The 18,002-nt window shown below is 50.7% G+C and overlaps 2 protein-coding genes across 11 annotated transcripts in view; both read left to right on the forward strand.

Moving 5' to 3' along the window:
- RTEL1 (regulator of telomere elongation helicase 1) overlaps positions 1 to 7,426 on the forward strand; it is a 48,090-nt gene extending 40,664 nt beyond the window's left edge. For 2 of the 3 annotated variants that reach the window (XM_038159033.1, XM_038159035.1), the window contains one exon: positions 4,036 to 7,426. In XM_038159033.1, coding sequence (XP_038014961.1) covers positions 4,036 to 4,107 — 72 coding nt within the window. In that variant the 3' untranslated portion in view covers positions 4,108 to 7,426. Of the gene's footprint in view, positions 1 to 9; positions 2,763 to 4,035 lie in introns of those variants that run through there. The other variant, XM_038159037.1, reaches the window with a different exon arrangement.
- An 826-nt stretch (positions 7,427 to 8,252) lies between these two features.
- TNFRSF6B (TNF receptor superfamily member 6b) lies at positions 8,253 to 16,622 on the forward strand. Of its 8 annotated transcripts, XM_038159042.1 has the most exons (6): positions 8,288 to 8,392; positions 9,408 to 9,447; positions 10,122 to 10,198; positions 10,690 to 11,068; positions 13,154 to 13,348; positions 15,684 to 16,622. In XM_038159042.1, exons 3-6 carry the CDS (start codon positions 10,157 to 10,159, stop codon positions 15,959 to 15,961), a joined length of 894 nt encoding a protein of 297 aa, XP_038014970.1. In that variant the 5' UTR covers positions 8,288 to 8,392; positions 9,408 to 9,447; positions 10,122 to 10,156; the 3' UTR covers positions 15,962 to 16,622. The 8 variants fall into 8 exon arrangements, with proteins under 8 accessions (XP_038014967.1, XP_038014970.1, XP_038014972.1 ...); XM_038159039.1 differs by lacking the exon at positions 9,408 to 9,447 and having other exon boundaries at positions 8,253 to 8,392; XM_038159044.1 differs by lacking the exons at positions 8,288 to 8,392; positions 9,408 to 9,447 and adding an exon at positions 8,925 to 8,949.
- Positions 16,623 to 18,002: the final 1,380 nt, after the last annotated feature.

The raw sequence follows: 18,002 nt of genomic DNA on the forward strand, positions 1-18,002 counted from the left end.
CTTTCTCAGTTTCATAACTTTCCCCATCAAAATCCTACTGTAGAGCTCTATTATGAGAATGAGGCAAACAAGGAACAGGCTGCCCAGCAAAATGGTTGAGTCACCATTCCTGGACGGATTTATGATGTGCAAATGTGGCATTTAATGGCATAGTTAAGAGGTAAACTTGGCAGTGCTGGGTCAACCATTGGACTCTGTGGCCTTTAGGGTCTTTCCCAACTGAACAATTTCTGTGAATCTGTGATTCTGAATTCCTGCTCAAAGATCTGTCTCTTGTTTTTCCCAACTGAGTAAATTGAAATTCTTTAGGTAAGATGTCGCTAGTCCCAGGGTGCCTGGGTTTGGGAGCATCTTACCCAGCATTTAATTCAGCAGCCAAGTGTTAAAAGACTTTCAAATCCACAGTAATGCAAGAGTTTAGGGGTTTCTAAACATTCATATGTGATGAGAAGGCTGCTGATCAGTGGAGCTCAGGAATATCCAAAAACAGTACAGAAGGAAAAGAAACTTCTTCAGCTTGTCAATCTATAAGCAAGTACAAAATAGTCTGTTATTCCAAGTTCCAGAGAAAGGTCTTTTTCTCAGGAAGAAGACACTGAATTGTCAGGTAAGCATAGAAAACATTGGACTGACATCCAAATAAAATAGAGCAGCCAAGACAGAGTTGGTCCAAGAGGAATATAGAATAAGCATAGGATCAGGGTGGTTTGGGTTGGAAGGGATATTAAAGCTCATCTTATTCCATCCCCCTGCAATGAGCAGGGACACCTTCCACTATTCCAGGTTGGTCAAAGCCTTCTCCAGCCTGGCCTTGGATACTTCCAGGGATGGAGCAGCCACAGCTTCTCTGGACAACCTGTGCCAGGGCCTCACCAACCTCACAGGGAAGAATTTCTTCCCATATCCCATCTAACCCTGCTCTCTTTTAAGGCTTCTCCCCCTTGTCCTGTCACTCCAAGTCCTTGTCCAAAGCCCCTCCTGAGGAGGTGACACAGGGAGGTGCTGAGCTCTTCTCCCTGGGATTTAATGTCAGGATTCATGGGAGCTGTCCAAAGCTTTTATCAGTGAGGTTCAGACTGGATATTAGGAGACATTTCTATACCAAGAGAGTGGTCAAACACTGGAAGAGGCTTCCTAGAGAGGCCCTAATGCTCTTTAATATTACAGTGCCATAACTTCTGTTCAGCCTTAAGAGGTCAGGCGCTTGGACTGTAGGATCACTGTAGGTCCCTTCCAACTGGAAGTGTTCTTTCTCTTCTACATAGATATCTCATGCATCCCATTTCCATGTTTGAGGAAATGAGTCATGGATCATTTGCTAGCAATGATTTCCATATTTGCTACTTACTGAATAATCTTAGTTTTATTATTAATTATTTCCATATTTGCCACTTACCTGATTAATCTTCCCTTCAGACACGCCTGTGTAGTGATTAATGTTCTCAGGGCACAGGAGTGTTAAGTGGCTCATGATGTGATTCAGGTGTTGTTTGGTTAATGAAAAGTCAAATACAGTCATAGAATCATTTATGTTGGAAGAGGCTTCAAAGATCATCAAGACCAACCATCAGCCCAGCACCAGCACTGTGTTCCCCTTAAACCACGTCCTGAGGTGCCATAGCCATGTGTGTTCTGAGCACTCCAGGGATGGTGACTCTGCCACTTCCCTGGGCAGCCTGTTCCAGTGCTTTGCTACCCTTTCCATGCAGAAATTCTTCCTGTTGTCCAAACCTGCCCTATCCTCTTGTAGTTTAGGGTGTGACTTGTGCTGATGCAGAGATGCTTCTCCAGTGATGAGGCTGTGCTGCTCATGCAGCTGAGAGGGAAACTCAGGATTGCAAACAGGAAGATCATGCTTTCTCTGGAGCCAGTCCCAGAGGAGCCGTGTCCCACCACATCCATCCCCATCCCCACTCATGCCCGGTGAGGCTGGACAGTCGAGCCATGTGTTTGGGACAGGGGTCCCTTTACCAGCAGGAAATGAGCAACCATGTCCAAGCTCTGAACTCTCATCAGATGGGACTGGGCTTTGTCACTTTGTGACAGGGCTGTGTAGAACTCCTGTTTTTCTTTCCTAATAACTTACTCAATGTTTTTTCAGCTCAAAAGCCCTTTGGTGCATATTGTCCCACCGAGGAAGTGACTCAGAGCATCATTCACAACACGGGGTTTGCAAATCGTGGTCTTGTCCAAGTTGTTGTTTTAGCAAAGCACTTGTGGGGAGAGGTGGTGAATAACTTTGGAGGCTTTTAGAAGCTTTTGGAGGAGCAGAGTAGATGAAATTCCCTGCAGCTAGAGGGGGATTAGGGGGATTAGTGCTGGAGCATGTTGGGTGATTCAGTGTGTTAGGGGAAGCCTTGCAGAGACTGGACCAGGACATGCTGCTTTGGGGTGTGGTTTTCCCTCCAGAGGTTCTGTTGCTGCTTCTAGGTGTTTAAATGCATTTATTCATGCAGGTCTTCCAAGAAGACTGAGTTATTTTGATTTGGACTATCTGTAACATGGGGAAATTATCAAAGATTTCACAACTAAATGTTACAGTTAAAATTGCCCTTGGCCAAGCACAGGCTCTTGGGAGATAAAGTGACCTTTTCCTCTCCCCTTCCATTTTTGATATTTCAGTTAATGTTGCCAGAACCAAAATCCTACTGCCTGAGCCTACTCTGCAGTCTGCAGCTTTTCTTGCAATGGCTCCCCACTGCCAGAGGTTAGATGGGATATTGGCAAGAAATGCTTCCCTGTGAAGCCCTGGCACAGGCTGTCCAGAGAAGCTGTGGCTGCCCCATCCCTGGAAGTGTTCATGGCCAGGTTGGACAGAGCTTGGAGCAGCCTGATCCAGTGGAAAGTGTCCCTGCCCATGGCAGGGGGATGGAACTGGGTGAACTTTAATGTCCCTTCCAACCCAAACTACTCTGTGATTCTAATGAATCACACTTCCACACTTCAGGGAAGGCTGTGCAGTGCCACTGATGTAGCTGCCCATCTTTTTAGGCTTCCTGAGCTGGCAATCTTCTCCCAAAGATTTTTTTTTTAAAGAAAACAAATTTTCTATCTCCCTTTTGAAATACACAGACCAGTTCAGTTTTACCAGTAATTTGCAAGCTATGAGAAGAACAGTTTGGATTCATCTGCAAGTCAAATTACTTTAAAATTGATGATTAGTGAAGAAGCAAACTGAAACCTGAGTGGAGAAATGATGCCTCATGTGTCTTCCTGTCTCGTGCTGCTCATGAGAAATGTGTGGGGTGCTGTGAAGAAATAAATGCACTTGGTTCCCCTACAAAACTCTTGGCAATGGCCATGTGTGTCATCCATGTCCGGGAAGGTCCAGGAGACATTTCCTTGTCATCTGTGCAAGAGGAAGCAAGAATTCAGGGAACTCCTCCAGTTGACAGGATTTTACCCACAGGTGCAGCTGTACTTCCCAAGAGCTCTTGCAGCTCCACGTTTCCTCGTTCCTGTATTTCAGTCCTCCACATGTGTCATAGCTGGGACAAGTGCTGTAAAGTCTGCTGCCACTTTGCATGGTGCCACAAAGCCTCCTCTCCTTTTTATTACCACCAAGGAAATAACTGACTGTGTGCTAACAGGGAGGCTGCAAACAGCAGATGCGATCTCGGGGACTGACAGGTGGCTGCTGTGGCTTGTAGTTCATAGTGGCCAAAATGTGGTAGAGATATTTAATATCAGAGATTCAGAGAGTGGTTTGGGTTGAAAGGGACATTAAAGCCTATCTGCCATGGGCAGGAACACCTTCCTCTAGACCAGGCTGTCCCAAGCCCCATCCAGCCTGGCCTTGAACACTTCCAGGGCTGGGGCAGCCGCAGCTTCTCTGGGAAAGCTGTGCCAGGGCCTCTCAGCACCCTCTGAGTAAAGAATTTCTTCCTAAAATTTAATCTAATGCTTCCCTGTTTCAGTTTAAAACCATTGCCCCTTATCCTGCCACTATTTGCCCACATGAAACCTCCCTCCATTTGTGGCATTTCCTCCACCATAAATCCATTCCCTGTGTGTTTTGTCTGTTGGTTTCCACAGGCGAAGAAGTGCCCCAAGTGCCGCAGTGACGTGAAGAGGCAGCGATTAATCCAAGTTTTCTTCTGGTCCTGATGCCACCCACAGAAAGGGCAGGAAGTCCTTTGTGCCAGCAGAAGGCAGTGGCTGTGCTCTGGCTCTTGCTGAGCAGGAGCAGCATGGAGGTTCCTTGGAATCCCTGTGATCCTTGTCTCTGGATTACGAGCTGATCGTTTTCCAACAAAGGTGGTCAGTTCCGAAAGGTCTCGCTGCAGGAGACAAAGCAGAACACTGTCCTCTGTTAGAACTAAGAAAGTTATTTTTTTACTTATTTTTATCCTCTGAATTCTTCTGTGGCCACTCTTAGGCTGAAATTTTATATCCTGGAGGCAGCTGCCATTTTATGGGCCCTTCAGGTAATACCAGATCATGGAAAAACCCCAGGAATGTTCCTACAATGGAACTGAGCTGGCTGAGGATGCCAGACTACCCATCCCTACCCCACTGGTGTTCCTGGAAGAGGTGATTCACATTCACTCTTGGGGTTTGGCACCAGCCATTGTCTCCAATAGCAGAAGATACTGAAAGGATCATTTTTTTACAGACAAATTCCACTGGTGGATGGTGAGCAGAAGCTCCCTCTCACCCGCTGTGCATCCCAAAGCCTGATTCCATCGTGCACCATGGTGGGATTTTTTGGAACACGCTTCTAAGGAGACTTTATTCTTCACTCAGTGCTGGTATTTCCATGTGCCCGTGCTACCTGATTTGCTTTCCGAGAAGAAGGATCTAAATGTTTTAAAACTTTTAAATTAATCAAGTTAGTTGGGTTAAAAAAATTCTTTATTTCCACTCTCTGTGAGTAGTGGATATAAGTGGTTAACCTAAAAAATTGTATCTATTTTAAATCTTCTGTAGCTGCTGGTAATTAGACTGTAAAATAAAACCATTTTGTCTAAATTTGATTTGGTTAGATTAAAAAAAAAAAAACCCAGGAATTAAAAATAATAATAAAAAAACCAGATATAAAAACATTGGCTATTAGGTCCTAATGGCCCTGGTAGGAGCAAGTGGAAAGGTTGTAGTCCGCAGGTGGTTTTCATATCAATGGAATTTGGAAAATTTTATGTTAATAGAATTTTATTCTTAATAAAATTGAAAAGTGAGCTGCATTTTAACAAAGTTTCCAGTTTCTCCTGGTTGTAGAATTCAAACCCAGTGTCTCTTAAAATCTCAGAGTTGCTGACAGTGAAATGGGAACTTTTGTACTTCATTGACAATTAACAAAGGCTTAAGGCAGGAATTGAGGTAGCTCTGGGCTAGCATATATTGTCTTGTTTAAGTTTGTGGATGACTGTTACCTTCTAGCTGTGTATCTATTCAGTGCAGCAAAACAGGAATAAATAATGCAGATAAAGTCCTGGATGTTTCAAATATAAACGGGGGAAATGACAGAAAAGTGTTATATAAATACAGGTGTGTTGTAAAAATGAACAGAAAAAGATTTGGAGTGAGGCTGGGAGCAGTGAGCAGTAAAATGTCATTTTTTGGTGGGTGGCTCAGATCCTGGTCTCCTGGCAAGGTCTCTCCCAGGAAACTGCAGCTGGCTGCTTGTGCCACTGGAGGGAAGCCACAGCACGGCCATGAGCGTGCTCGGGGGCGGTGACACCGCGGCTCGGGACGCGGTTGCCGGTGGGAATGATCTGCCGTGGGCTGCAAAAGTGCTGCCAGATCCAGTAAGACAGAAGGAAATACTTGAGAAGTATTGTGGGGTTGAATCACCCCACACGCTTGGAAAGGGGGTGGCTGGGACAAATATTACGATGCTGCTTTTTCCCCTCAGCTCAAGTAATTTTAAAGCTGTGCCTTTTCCTGGAGTTGTTTTAGTCTGAAGACTGTTCCAGCCTGGGGCTGCTCTGTTCTGACACAGGGCAGAGGAACAATGCTGAGAATATCTCAGAGCCTTCAAGAGATTCACAGAACGGTTGGGGTCGGAAGGGACCTCTGGAGATCACCCAGTCCAACCCCCCTGCCAAGGAAGGGTCACCTGGAGCAGGGGACAAGGGAATGCATCCAGGTGGGTTTGGAATGTCCAGAGAAGGAGAGTCCACACCCTCCCTGGGCAGCTGTTCCAGTGCTCTGCCACCTCCACGGAAAGCTCTTCTCCATGTTGAGGTGAAAATTCTTGAGTTTCAGTTTATGGCTGTTGCTCCTTGTCCTGTTGCTGAGCACCACAAAAGAGTCTGGCACCCCCTGGAGATACTGATGTGCATCAATGAGATCCCCTCTGAGCCTTCTCCAGACTGACCAGGCTCAGCTGTGTCTCCTCAGCAGAGATGCTCCAGGCCCTTCATCATCTCTGTGGCCTCTGCTGGATCCTCTCCAGTAGCTCCTTGTCTTTCTGACACTGAGGGGAAAACTTGCTGAGGGTTTTTCTCTCCCTTCATCCAGGCTATTCCATCCCTTTGTCCAGGGAACTCCATCTCTTCATCTCTCACTCTTCAACTGAGCGATTTTCTTGCTGAAGAGGTTTACAGTCCCTGCCCTTCACCAGCTGAACCCACCCGGACAAGCTCTGAAACATCCAGCGTCCCACCAGGGCAGATGGGTTTGCTTTGGGGTGGGTTTGGGTTTGGTGCTGATTTCTGGTGCACTGGGGGTTGCACTGCAGTGGATCTGGGAATCAGTCCCTGCTGTTGGTGGTTGGTGCAGGACAGATGGATGCTAATGGGTCCTGGAGATGGGAGAACTGGATGAGCTTTGGGTCCCTCTCCACCCAAACCCTGCTGTGATTCCATGAGGCCTTGAAGAAGAGGGTCCCCAGCAGTCAGGACTGTTCTGTCATCTGGAAACTTGTTGAATTTACAAGAAGGAAAGACAGGGGCAGTTGATTAATTATAAACAACAGAAAGTGAAAAAGCAGTTTCAGAAAAATCTCTATTGCTTTAGGTGCTTACAGGAATTTATGCAAATTTCTTAATGCTTGGGGGACAAAAACCTATCCTGGTCACTCCTTGCTGATTTTCAGAAGCAAATGACACATGGCTTACAGATGATGAAGGAAGTAGATACTAATTTTTGATTGCCCTTGCCTTGCAGTGCTATGACTAGACCTGGAACATTGTAGTGTGTCATTGAACAAACCTTTCCTGCTGGTTTTTTCTGGCCCCAAAAAACTGGAAGGACTCACAAAAGAGATCAAAATCAGCAAAGCAAAATGTTTCTTCAGGAAAGAGATGAGCCCTGTCTCTGGCTGGCAGAGTGGTTACTGATGGGAAGCAAGGTTTTCTTTGCTTAACGGAATTTTCTATGAGTATAACAAGAAACCTTATTTTGCAAGAGTAGTTTCAGAAGGTGGTGCTGCTGGATACCCTGGAGTGTGAAACTATGCCCTGAATGGAGAAGTGAAGGCAGAGCCATGGCAGTAGGATGCTGGATTCCATTTCTATGCTACCTCCACTGGTCAGAGTCACTAGTGAGTTGTGTTGCTGCTTTCTGGTATCAGGCAGTGACCCATAAACCCATTCTGGGAGGTTTGTTGGACCAACAGAAGAACAGACAGAAAAAGATTAGTCAAAGGTCATTGTTCCACCAGACTGTTGGAGTCTGGGGAAGCCCTTTCTGTCCCATTAACGTGGTGTTTTGCTCTCTAGGAGCATCCATCTGACACATTTTTGTCGTTATCAAACTCACAACAAAAATAATTGCTGATGAGGCACCGCAGGGCAGCCAGGAGCTGCAGACTCGGAGTTTCCTGGTGCGTTGTGTCCATCCCAGCAGGGGCATGGCAGGGACACAGGGACTGCCAGCAGGTGCCATTCAGGATGTAGCCACCTGCTGTTGTTTTGTACACCTTGTGCGTTCCATGTGAAATCCAGGGACAGAAAACTGAGACTGTGCTTCTGCACGTGGAGAAGGAAGCGCTCTGTGGCTCCTGGGGGGTCAAGTCTCAGGCAGAGGGATCCCAATGAAACTCCCCAGCTGGGTGAGCCCAGAGCAGGGCTTTCTATTGGATCCAGTCTTGTGCTGAGTTTCACCCAAAAAAACATCAAGGGGCTGTGCCTCAGTGCCAGGGCAGGGCTGGGAGAATAGCTGATTAATTACTGAGCTGATGCACACTGACAAAGCAAAATCCTGGCAGTCCTTGGCTCAGGGATTATGTCAAAATGAGTTACAAATCATCAGGATTACTTTGGACAGCTACAGAGGATCAGGATAAACAAGCAGTAAATTGAAAAACCACTTTAGAGTGACCTGTGTAAATCAGCCCATCGCCTGTTCTGTGTGAAGTGCAAATAAACACAGCCCAGACCCTGCTGTTGGACTCTGGTACTGACCCCCCTTGGCTCCTGCTGGAGTCAGAGGATTTTCTTTAACCAAGGTGGGTAGAAACTGACCTTACTGGAAGGAGCTTTGGATTCTTTCTGACCATTGGGGTTTCCTTCTCTTTCTGGGTAGTGGAAAACTGGGTTTGATTTTCTTGGTGAATGGTGTGGTTTGGCTCTTGTAGGTCTGAACTTTAAGAGTGTTCAGAATAAAGTCCATGAGATTCTCCATCTGCAGCCCCAGCGGCTGAATTGTTAATTCTCTGTAGTGATCTGCAAGAGGAGCTGGCTGCTGACTCCTGAGGAGAAAAACCTCCACATCCTCTCAGGTCCTCACTGTGCTTCCCTCATCCTTGCAGAGACTTGCATTTGCTTTTTGAGCATTTGACTGTTCAGAGGGAATGTGGTGAGACAGAGCAGGACAAAGTGCAGGAGTCCCGTGTCTTGAAGCAGGCACTGGAACAGCGCCAAGGCTGCCAAGGCTGTACCTGCAAGGCTCAATTCAGTTTTCATTTGAATCCTTGGGCTCCAAGAATTAGGGCTGGAATTAGTCACCTGTAAGGGACTTAAGTGCTGACCTCCTTAGCTGCTGGATGTTGTTGTACCACAAAAGGTACCTGTGTTTAGTGTTACAGCTGGAGGTGGTGTCATCCTCGGTGCTCCTGAAAGGAGAGGGTTGAAGCTCGGAGCCGGCTTTAGGGATGCAGCGCCCAAGCACTGAGGGTCGGGGCTGTTCTGGCAGGGTCAGTGCCCTCGGCAGGGGAGTGGGATGGGGTCTGCTCCCGGAGCCCCTGGGCAGAGCCGGAGGGATGCTTCCCTCAGCGCCGGTTTCACTGCCCGCAAGCACAGCCAGAACCGGCTCCTCGGGGCTGCCTGGGACGGGGCAAACTCGCAGCGAGAGGCAGCCGCTGTTACTGGGAAGTTCTTCGGCGCTCGCAGCCGGGGAGCAGAACGTTAGCAGGGGAATTTCCCTGCCTTTCCCCTTGCCAGAAACCGATTTCTCACCAACCCCTTGTAAAACTTAGCTTTGAAAAACTGCGCGAATCCCACTCGCCTCCTTCCTCCCCACAGGTAAGCGAACTCCATGGCTCTGAAAGCTTCACTTTTAGAGGCAAGTGCAGAAACGAGAGCGAAAGCGGCGCTCGGGCGAGGCAGGGCGCCGGGACGCGAAGGCGGAGCCGGTGCCGCCGCGGCGGGGGATCGGGAAGGGCTCGGGGGCCGGGATGGAGTCGGAGGGGCCGGGATGGAGCAGCGATGTCACCTCCCCTTGCCCAAGAGGGGTCTTTCCCACGGGCCGGTCTATAAAGGCGCTGCCGGCCGCGGGGAGCGGCGCCGTGCGGAGGTGCGAGGCAGAGTTGCGGTGAGCGGAGCCGGTCCCGAGGGATGGGATGGGGATGGGAAGGAAGGGGAAGAAAGGGAGACCCTGGCTGCTCCCTCTCGGCTGCGGTGGGCTGGGGGTGGTTTCCCTCCCCCGGGCGATTCCACGTGTCTGGATCTGCGTGGGTGCGGGGGTGCCCAGAGCCTCCCGCCCGCAGCCGCTATAAGGCTCTGCTCCGTCCCTGCGCTGGGGAGAGCCGGCATCTCCCTCGGAGGAAGGGCTGACTCGGAGGAAAGCAGGCGAGGAAACCCAGCCTTTCCCAACAGCTCTTCCCTATCAGCCTTTACCTATCAGCCCTTCCCCATCTCCCTCTGTTTTCCCGCTGGCCGGTCGGGTTGAGCCTGCTGCTGCAGAGAGGAGCCCCGGCGCAGCCGGCAGCCTCTGAGGAACCCTCTCTGTCTCCGCAGGTTTCTGATCGCGGCGCTCGGAAGCCCTGGGTGCGATGCCATCCTGCCACGTGCCGAGTTTGAGGCATCCATCCAAGGTAAGGGATCTGCTTGTCAGGCTGGGCACGTGGGCTTTGGAAAGGAAAGGGAGGATCAACAAGCTCTGGGATTCAGTCCTATCCTAAGCATCTGGCTTTACAAAAAGCGTTAAATGTCCTAGGGAGCATGCTTTCTATCTGCCAGTTTGGAGAACTTCCCTTCTGCTTCTTGGTTTGCAAAGGTGTCTCTTAGTGCAGTGGCGGGGAGGTGACTGGGGTGAAAGAGGGGAGTGTGCTGGAGCCGCTCCAAGTTCTGAGTGAGGGAAATTGGGCTCTGAATGCATCACAAATGGGTTTGGCAAGGATGCTCTGTCACCTGGGATGGCAAAGGAGGGCAGCAGCTGGCGCTTGGGCTGGGAACAGCACAGGGAGGGAGAACAATTTCTTGTGTCTACAACAATAACAAGTTCTGTAACAGCAGCAGCCGCGTTTGCTGCTCCCGCCTCTGCCCGAGGATGAGCTCAGGGCTCTTTGCGCTGTCTTTGCCGTAGTGGATGTTCCCCCCTCTCCTCCTTTTGCTGGCTGAGCTAGCCTGCGACGCCCAGCCCACGTACCAGTGGAAGGACGCCGTGACGAGCGAGAGGATCACATGCCAGCAGTGCCCGCCGGGGACCTTCGTGGCACAGCACTGCTCCAGGGACAGAGCCACGCGGTGCGAGCCCTGCCCGGATTTGCACTACACTCAGTACTGGAACTACCTGGAGAAGTGCCGCTACTGCAACGTCATCTGCGGGGAGAAGCAGGTGGAGGTGCAGCAGTGCAATGCCACGCACAACCGCGCCTGCCAGTGCCAGCAGGGCTACTACTCCAACATGGAGCTCTGCATCAGGCACTCCGAGTGCCCGCCGGGCGCCGGGGCTGCGAAGCCGGGTGAGTAACACGGGCCCTGGGCGTCCTCACTCGGCTCTTGTCGCGCCCTAAAATCCCCGCGGGGGATAAAAGTCAAGGACAAATACAGCAGGCAATGCTTGCCCACAGCCTGACCGACTCCCTTTTAGCTCTGGGGCTGGCACAGAGCCGTCCTTGCCAGCGTGCTCCTGTCTCTTTTCCAAGGAGGAATTTGGTTGGGTTTTCCCCCAGCTATCAATTTGAAAGCTTTTGAAATCCCCAGCAGCTTTGATGGGATGTGCCAATCCCAGCTACCTGCCTCAGCTGCCACAGCAGGCAGAGCCAGGCTGTGACTTGGCCATCCCTGGAGCAGCCGCTGGCCCTGTGCCACAGGCAGGTGGGAAGGTCCAAGCTGCTCCTGACCATTCCTCAGCTCCCTTCTCCTTGCACAGGCAGCCAGGGAGCTGGGAATGCTGATTATCTGGGCTGAAGAAGGTGGCTGATGATGTAAGGGCAGGGCTGAGGAATGTGTGTAGCTCTGGGGCCAGTTTTGTGGTTTTTCATTGAGCAGTTTGGAGAGGCTGTGTTGAAAACACACAGTGGACACACAGCCAGGTTCCAAATCCACAAAACCAGCTTTGTTTTGACTCCTGAGTCTGAGACTCCTTCTCCTTGTGTGATCCAAGCCCCAAGGTATTTTAGGGGATTTATTCTCCTGTTGTTTCCCCAGTACAGATTTCTCTGGTCCTTTAGTTGCTCCGAATGTGTGTAAACTCAGCAATCAGTGAGGACCAGGCTCTGCCTGGAAACCACAGCAGGGGACAGCAAACCAGTGTGGGCAGCACCAGCAAACCCAGCAGCATCTTGCTTCACACTTTGAAGCCAGGAGGCTTTTGAAGCATGGAGTCTTTTCAAGTCCTTGCATGTGTGGCATGGAAGAGCTCCAGGCTCATCAGCCACAGGGAAAATATCTGCTGTCTTCAGCTGATGTTTACAATTGAGATTTGGGGTTTAATTTCCTATAGGACACGACAAAATGCAGTAAGACAGCAAAGGGGGAAGAAGATCTTCAGGCATTACAGGGAAGCACTTTGAAATGAAACATGAAATTTGTCTGGAGGGTTGGCTTTAGGACTGAGGAGCAAGCAAGCTGGGTATTTGAGGAGAAGCTGATTTTTTGTTATTATTATTTATTTTTTGCAAATGGCTCTTGGATGGGGAGGATTTCCCCCCAGCCCAGCCACCTGAACACCACAGCAAGGACTGAGTGTCCAGTGTGGTGGGCAGAGCCCTGGGCCTGCCAGTGCTGGTGTCTGGGTGGGGAAGGGGAGCACTGGGGGCTGTAGGCAGGTCTTGCTGCTGTTTGGCTTGGATGAGGGCTTTGATCCTTGTGCAATCCCCCTGGGCAAACCGATTTCTTTGGGATTTCCCATTTATAAATAGTTGCTCAGATGTTGGGGGTTATGGCTGGGCCTTGTGAATGGTCTGGGTTGGGAGGGATCTGAAAGATCAGACTTCTGGGAAAGCCTAAAGGCAGCGGCAACAGCGTAGAAACTGCTTGTAATTCGATTCGTGAAGAGGAGGTGAAAGGGGTGGGAAATCTCCTGCCCCAGAGCCCTTCCCTCTGCTCCCGGGGAGGGGGAACATTGCTCGGTGCTGCCCGTGCAGCATCAGCCCTGTGACACGAGGGAAGCGCTGGCCCGGAGCCAGGGCAGCAGTGACAGCGCGGCAAAGGACAGCTCAGCTTTCACCTCCACAGAGGCTTTTACTTTCACTTGGGCGGGAGCCTCTGGCTCTGGGGAGAAGGGCTCTGGGAACCCAAGGGCTGGTTTGGCAGCTCAGCCACCGGCCTGGCTGCAGGCTCCTGCCTGGCCGGTGGTCTTTTCACAGTGAGGTGTCCTCTTGTTGTCCTCTCATATCGTGGGCTGCTGGCAATTTATCAGCACGGTGGACAAGCACTGCTGTTTGCCCTGTGCGAGGACATGCAATCCCAGGGGAGATGCTGGCAGTGATCACTTCCAAAACTTCACCTTCATGCTCAAATGGTGTCTGGCATCATCCCCAGCTGCCATCTCTGCTCCTGTGCCAGCTTGTCACCTGACGGTCCCGTTGTGTCCCCATGCACAGGTACCCCCTTTGAGGACACCCAGTGCCATGACTGCCCCCACGGCTTCTTCTCCTCCAGCTCCAGCACCAATCCGTGCCAGCCACACCAGGACTGTGAGCAGCAGGGGAAGGTGACCAACGTGCAGGGCAACAAGTACCACGACACCCTCTGCATGTCCTGCAGACCTGGGAGAGGCAACAGCACACAGGGATCAGGTGAGCCACAGGCACAGCGTGCCAGGACTGGTGCTGCCAAGGTGAGGGCAAACTTCCTCATGACTTTCTCCTACTTAGATGCAAATGAGATGAAATGGCTTGTAAAAGCATGGAGTGATCCATAATTTATAATAATTATGGCTAAAATAGTCTGTCTCCCTTCATCTCCTTCCAGTATGGGTCCCATGGAGCAAAGACAGGGCACTGGGCTTAAGCAACAGTCACTGCACAGTGAGAACAAAGAGCTGACAGTGAAATCCTGCTGGATCTTACCAGGGGCAACTGGGAGTGCTGGGACAGGGGAGTTTGGCAGCTGAGGCACCCAGCTTGGCTGCTGGCACAGCTCCTGCACTCCCTTTTCCTGGCTGCACCTGTTTCCTGGAAGCTTTTATGGCAGCCTGGTCTTGTGCAGGTTGAGTGGAGCAGAGCCCAAGGTTGACTGGAACTGGTGTGGGGTGGATTTTGACCTGTCAGGTGTAAAAGTGGAGACGTGGTGTCAATCACATCGCTGTGGTGTCACATCAGACACAGTCAGTCACATCAGACGTAGTGCTGAGCTGGGGCAGAGGTTTGGGCAGGAACAGCCAATGGGCACAGAGCAGAGAATCCCTGAATCCCGGGTTGGAAGGGACCTCAAAGACCTCTGGTTCAACCTTTCTTGGCAAAAAAAACAGGGGACAGGTGCAGGGCAGAGAAAAAGACTCTGTTCCAAGGCTGCTTTCATGCTTCCTCCCCAAGTTAGGGGGTGATAAACCATCTCAAGGCCCCCCAAACCCATCCAAAGGGCCTGATGCCAGCTGAGGTGACTGGGAGCTGTTTGGAACCACCTGCTCCACCCTGAGGATCCAGACATGGGCAACAAATTCCATGTGACTGGTCTGGATGGCAGTGTACCTTCATCCTCATGCTTCCAAAAATATAATCAGCCATAAAGCCATAGAAGAGCTCAGGTGGGAGGGACTTTGAAACTTTATCTGGTCCAACTTTTAATGGGAAAATGAGCCTGGATGAGATTATCCAGTGCCATGTCCTGAAAATCTGAAAAGCAATGGGGACCTCATCACATCCAGGGGAGGTTGTTCTGGACTGAAAAAATGTCATTCTTTATCAGGATGAAGCTTGGTAGAAAAGCTTTAATGAAACTCACCCACAGGGGGGTCAGCACTGGAACAGGCTCCCCAGGGAAGTGGTGATGGCCAAAGCTGTCAGGCATGTTGCAGGGGTTTTTGGTGGTCTGTGCAGAGCCAGGACTTGGACTCAATGAACCTCGTGGGTCCCTAACAACTCAGGACATCCCATGGCTCTAAAAGATTTTCCTCTGTGGCGAGGGAACGTGGAGGCTTTTCCCCTGGGCAGCTCTCACTTTTCCATGCTCTCCTGGCACCACCAGCACAGAAATTTCTCCTTACAAAGCCTGACTCATACCATGAGTTCCCTGCCAGGAGTGTGATCCTGACACAGAGACTGGAAAGCTCCGTCACCAGTGGGATGCAGTCCCGGGGTGGGGGACGGCCAGGTCAGAGCAGGGTTAGCAGCACGTGCGTCAGGCACCGGCCCCCGCAGCCAGACCAGCCCTTTGCAGATATTTATAGAGGGAGGAGGCCCCAGCAATGAGAGCTGAAGGCTTTTTTTAACTCCAGTTTATTATGATTCCTCTCAGGAGGCACACAGGGATCTGCTCATCATCAAGCCGAGCCTGCCGGAGAGGCAGAGCCGGAGCAGGGGAGCTCAACCCACCTCACCATAAGCAGTGAAACTGTTCCCAGTTTGCAGTGGCATGAAACTGGGCTAATCTCTCCCTGATTGTGTAATCCTTTGGCCTTGACCTCTTGAAAATTCTTTCTGTTTTCATTCCTTGTGCTGGATGCACTCCAGCAGCTTCCGCCAGCCGGGGCTGGGTCTGTCCCATCCCAGCGCCCTGATTGGGGCTGTGCTCAGGGCTGGTCCTGTTACAAATCTGTTACAAGGTTTACAAATCTGCGGGGGAAACAGAAACTTTCAGGAAAAAGCATGTGTAAATACTTACTGCAATTGCGTCAGATTTGTCTGGGCTTTTCTTCTATTCCCTGATGGGGTGGAACATGGAATAGGTACATTGACTTTCTACAGAACTTCTACACAGTGTTTTCCAACTGCCCTGTGTAGGGGGCATCACTGATAGGAAGTTCAGCCTTCCACCAGACCAGGTTGTTTCAACACCCATCCAACCTGGCCTTGAACGCTTCCAGGCCTGGGGCGTTCACCAGCCCTGCGGGCAGATGCCCCACAGAGAGCCTGGGCAGGGCTGTCCCTGCTGTCCCATGTCCTTTTAACCCCCGGCTGTTTTCCCCACCAGCTGCAGAAGATGACGACTGCGATCAGGCCATGATAGACTTCGTGGTGTACCAGAACATCCCCGTCAAGAAGCTGAAGCGCCTGCAGCAGATCCTGGAGCGCTCACCGAAGAAGCAGGCAGCATGGACCAGGGCAGCCATCCAGGAGAAATTCCGGGCTTTCCTCACTCACAAGAAGGAGGAGGACTCTGAAGTCACCAAGGAGCTGCTGGACGCGCTGCGCGCGGTCAAGCTCCACTCCATTGAGGAGAAAGTCCGTGAGCGCTTCCAGCTGCCCTGAGAGCATGAACTGGACTTTTTGGGTGCTCTTTGTTTTGGTTTTTATCTTCTGAGGCTTTATTAATTTATTCATCTTTCCAAACATAACTTGAAAAGCAGCATGAGAGATGAGCGATTGGGTGGCATCGTGCTATGGCAGCTGGGTCACTGCTGATGGGATGGGATGGGATGGGATGGGATGGGATGGGATGGGATGGGATGGGATGGGATGGGATGGGATGGGATGTGTGAGCAGCAGCATCCCCTTGCCAGCTGCTGGGGCAGCTCTTGGGAGCTCACCAGGTGTTGGCCACAGATTTTCCAGCCCTCAGAAAGAGTCAATATTTTATCAGAAGAAAAACCTGAATCCAAGGTCATTATTCCTGGGGAAGAACGTTGTTCCCTGTATAGAAAACTGTTTGGCTTTGTTTTAAACTGTGTAAGTTTGGGCTTGTTGGGAGTTTTAGACATTTAACAGTATTTCTCACAGAGGATTTGCTTGCGATTTTTGTCATCTTTTGTTTGAGAAGAGAGCTTGCTGCTGAGGCACAGGAAGGGGGAGGATTGCCCCAAACTCACTGGTACAGCTCGCTTGAAGTTTATTTCTTAACTACCTGTTTTTATACCATGTGTGAAAGATGTTTTCTAGAGAAAGAAACCAAAGAAATTATTTTATCGTACAACTCTCTGTCCCCCAAGTCCTTTCCTAGTCTCACTTGGAGGTGGTGGTGGGAGTCCCAGACCATCATATCTGACCCTGCTTACCCTTGTCTTTTTTTCCCCACGTGCTTTTCCACACGTTGGCATCTCTGCCCATGGCAGGGCATTGGAACAAGATGCTCTTGAAGATCCCTTCCAACCCAAACCATTCTGGAATTCTGTGATCACACAGCCCTAGCCAACCCCTGCCCCCTGGGCCACGGTGAGGCTGTGTGCCCGCGGGATGCAGATTGCAGCTTGCACTGGGATTTGTGCCCAGGGTGACACTCATGTCTCTTGGGTCAGCCCAACTGTGTCCCCCTGAGCCCCAGCTCTGTCCCCAAACCTGGCTGTGTGCTCAGTGAGCTGGGCTTGGGGCAATTCTGCTGACTGCAGGAGTCTTTTTTTAAACAGATGTTGCTTAGGGAAGTCAACAAGACTGACCCTCTCTGGCATTTTCCAGCCTGTAGCAATGATGATGCAGAGCTACATTTTATGCTGGGAATGAGTCTGACTTTTTATAGCTCTTTTTTAGTGGAGCAGACACCAAGAATAGTTTGTGGTTCAGAAGATATTTCCCCCCAGCCTGGAGCTGTTTAAAGCTCTCTGAAGTGAGTGCCCTGTGAAAGTGCCCCCGCACTTCCTCTGTGCAAGAAAGCTGCGTGGGGAAGAAGGGAATTTTACCCTCCCCTCACTGCCCACAGACACATCCCAGGCTCTTCCTGCTGCAGTGAGAAGTTAATCCAGGGTAGTCTGGATGACAGGGGAAGATCTCAAGGGGTAGTGCTTGCCTCTTCACTGCTCCAGAGCTTGGGAGTCCCCAGATGTCTGCTCACACCAGCCTGGCACCGCAGGCTTGAACTGAGGATCCCAGACTTGCAACATCTCACCCCAGTTTCGGGCTCTGAGGATGAAGCATCAATGCTCAGCGACCCTGGCATTGTCCTGGGTCAGTTCAGACAGGGAAGAAGAGAAGCAAGTGGCTGAAAAGCAGCTGAGGGGAGCACTCACCCCTCTGCATTGAGACTGGGCTGATCCTGGGAATCTCCTCAGTCCTGGCAATCTCCTTGAAGCTTCATCAAGCCTGGCCTTGAAATCCTGCTAAGGAGCTTCACAGGGGACTAGAACTCCCCTTCCCAATGCTCAGTTTTTACCATGTCTGATCTCTGCCCTCCCAAGCTGCTTTATCCCAGTGGGATGAAGCTCAGTCTCTGTGTGTCACCTTCTCCGAGTCGTTGGCAGGAGCCAAGTGCCTCTGACACGGTGTGAGAGCAGCTGGGGCAGGACACGAGGAGGCTTTCCATAAGAGCACTGTGAGAGCTGAAGCACAGCTGCAGCACTTTGCTCTGAGGCAGAGTGCAAGG

The sequence above is a fragment of the Motacilla alba genome, chromosome 20 (genome assembly GCF_015832195.1).
Source record: "Motacilla alba alba isolate MOTALB_02 chromosome 20, Motacilla_alba_V1.0_pri, whole genome shotgun sequence".
Classification (NCBI taxonomy): Eukaryota; Metazoa; Chordata; class Aves; order Passeriformes; family Motacillidae; genus Motacilla; species Motacilla alba.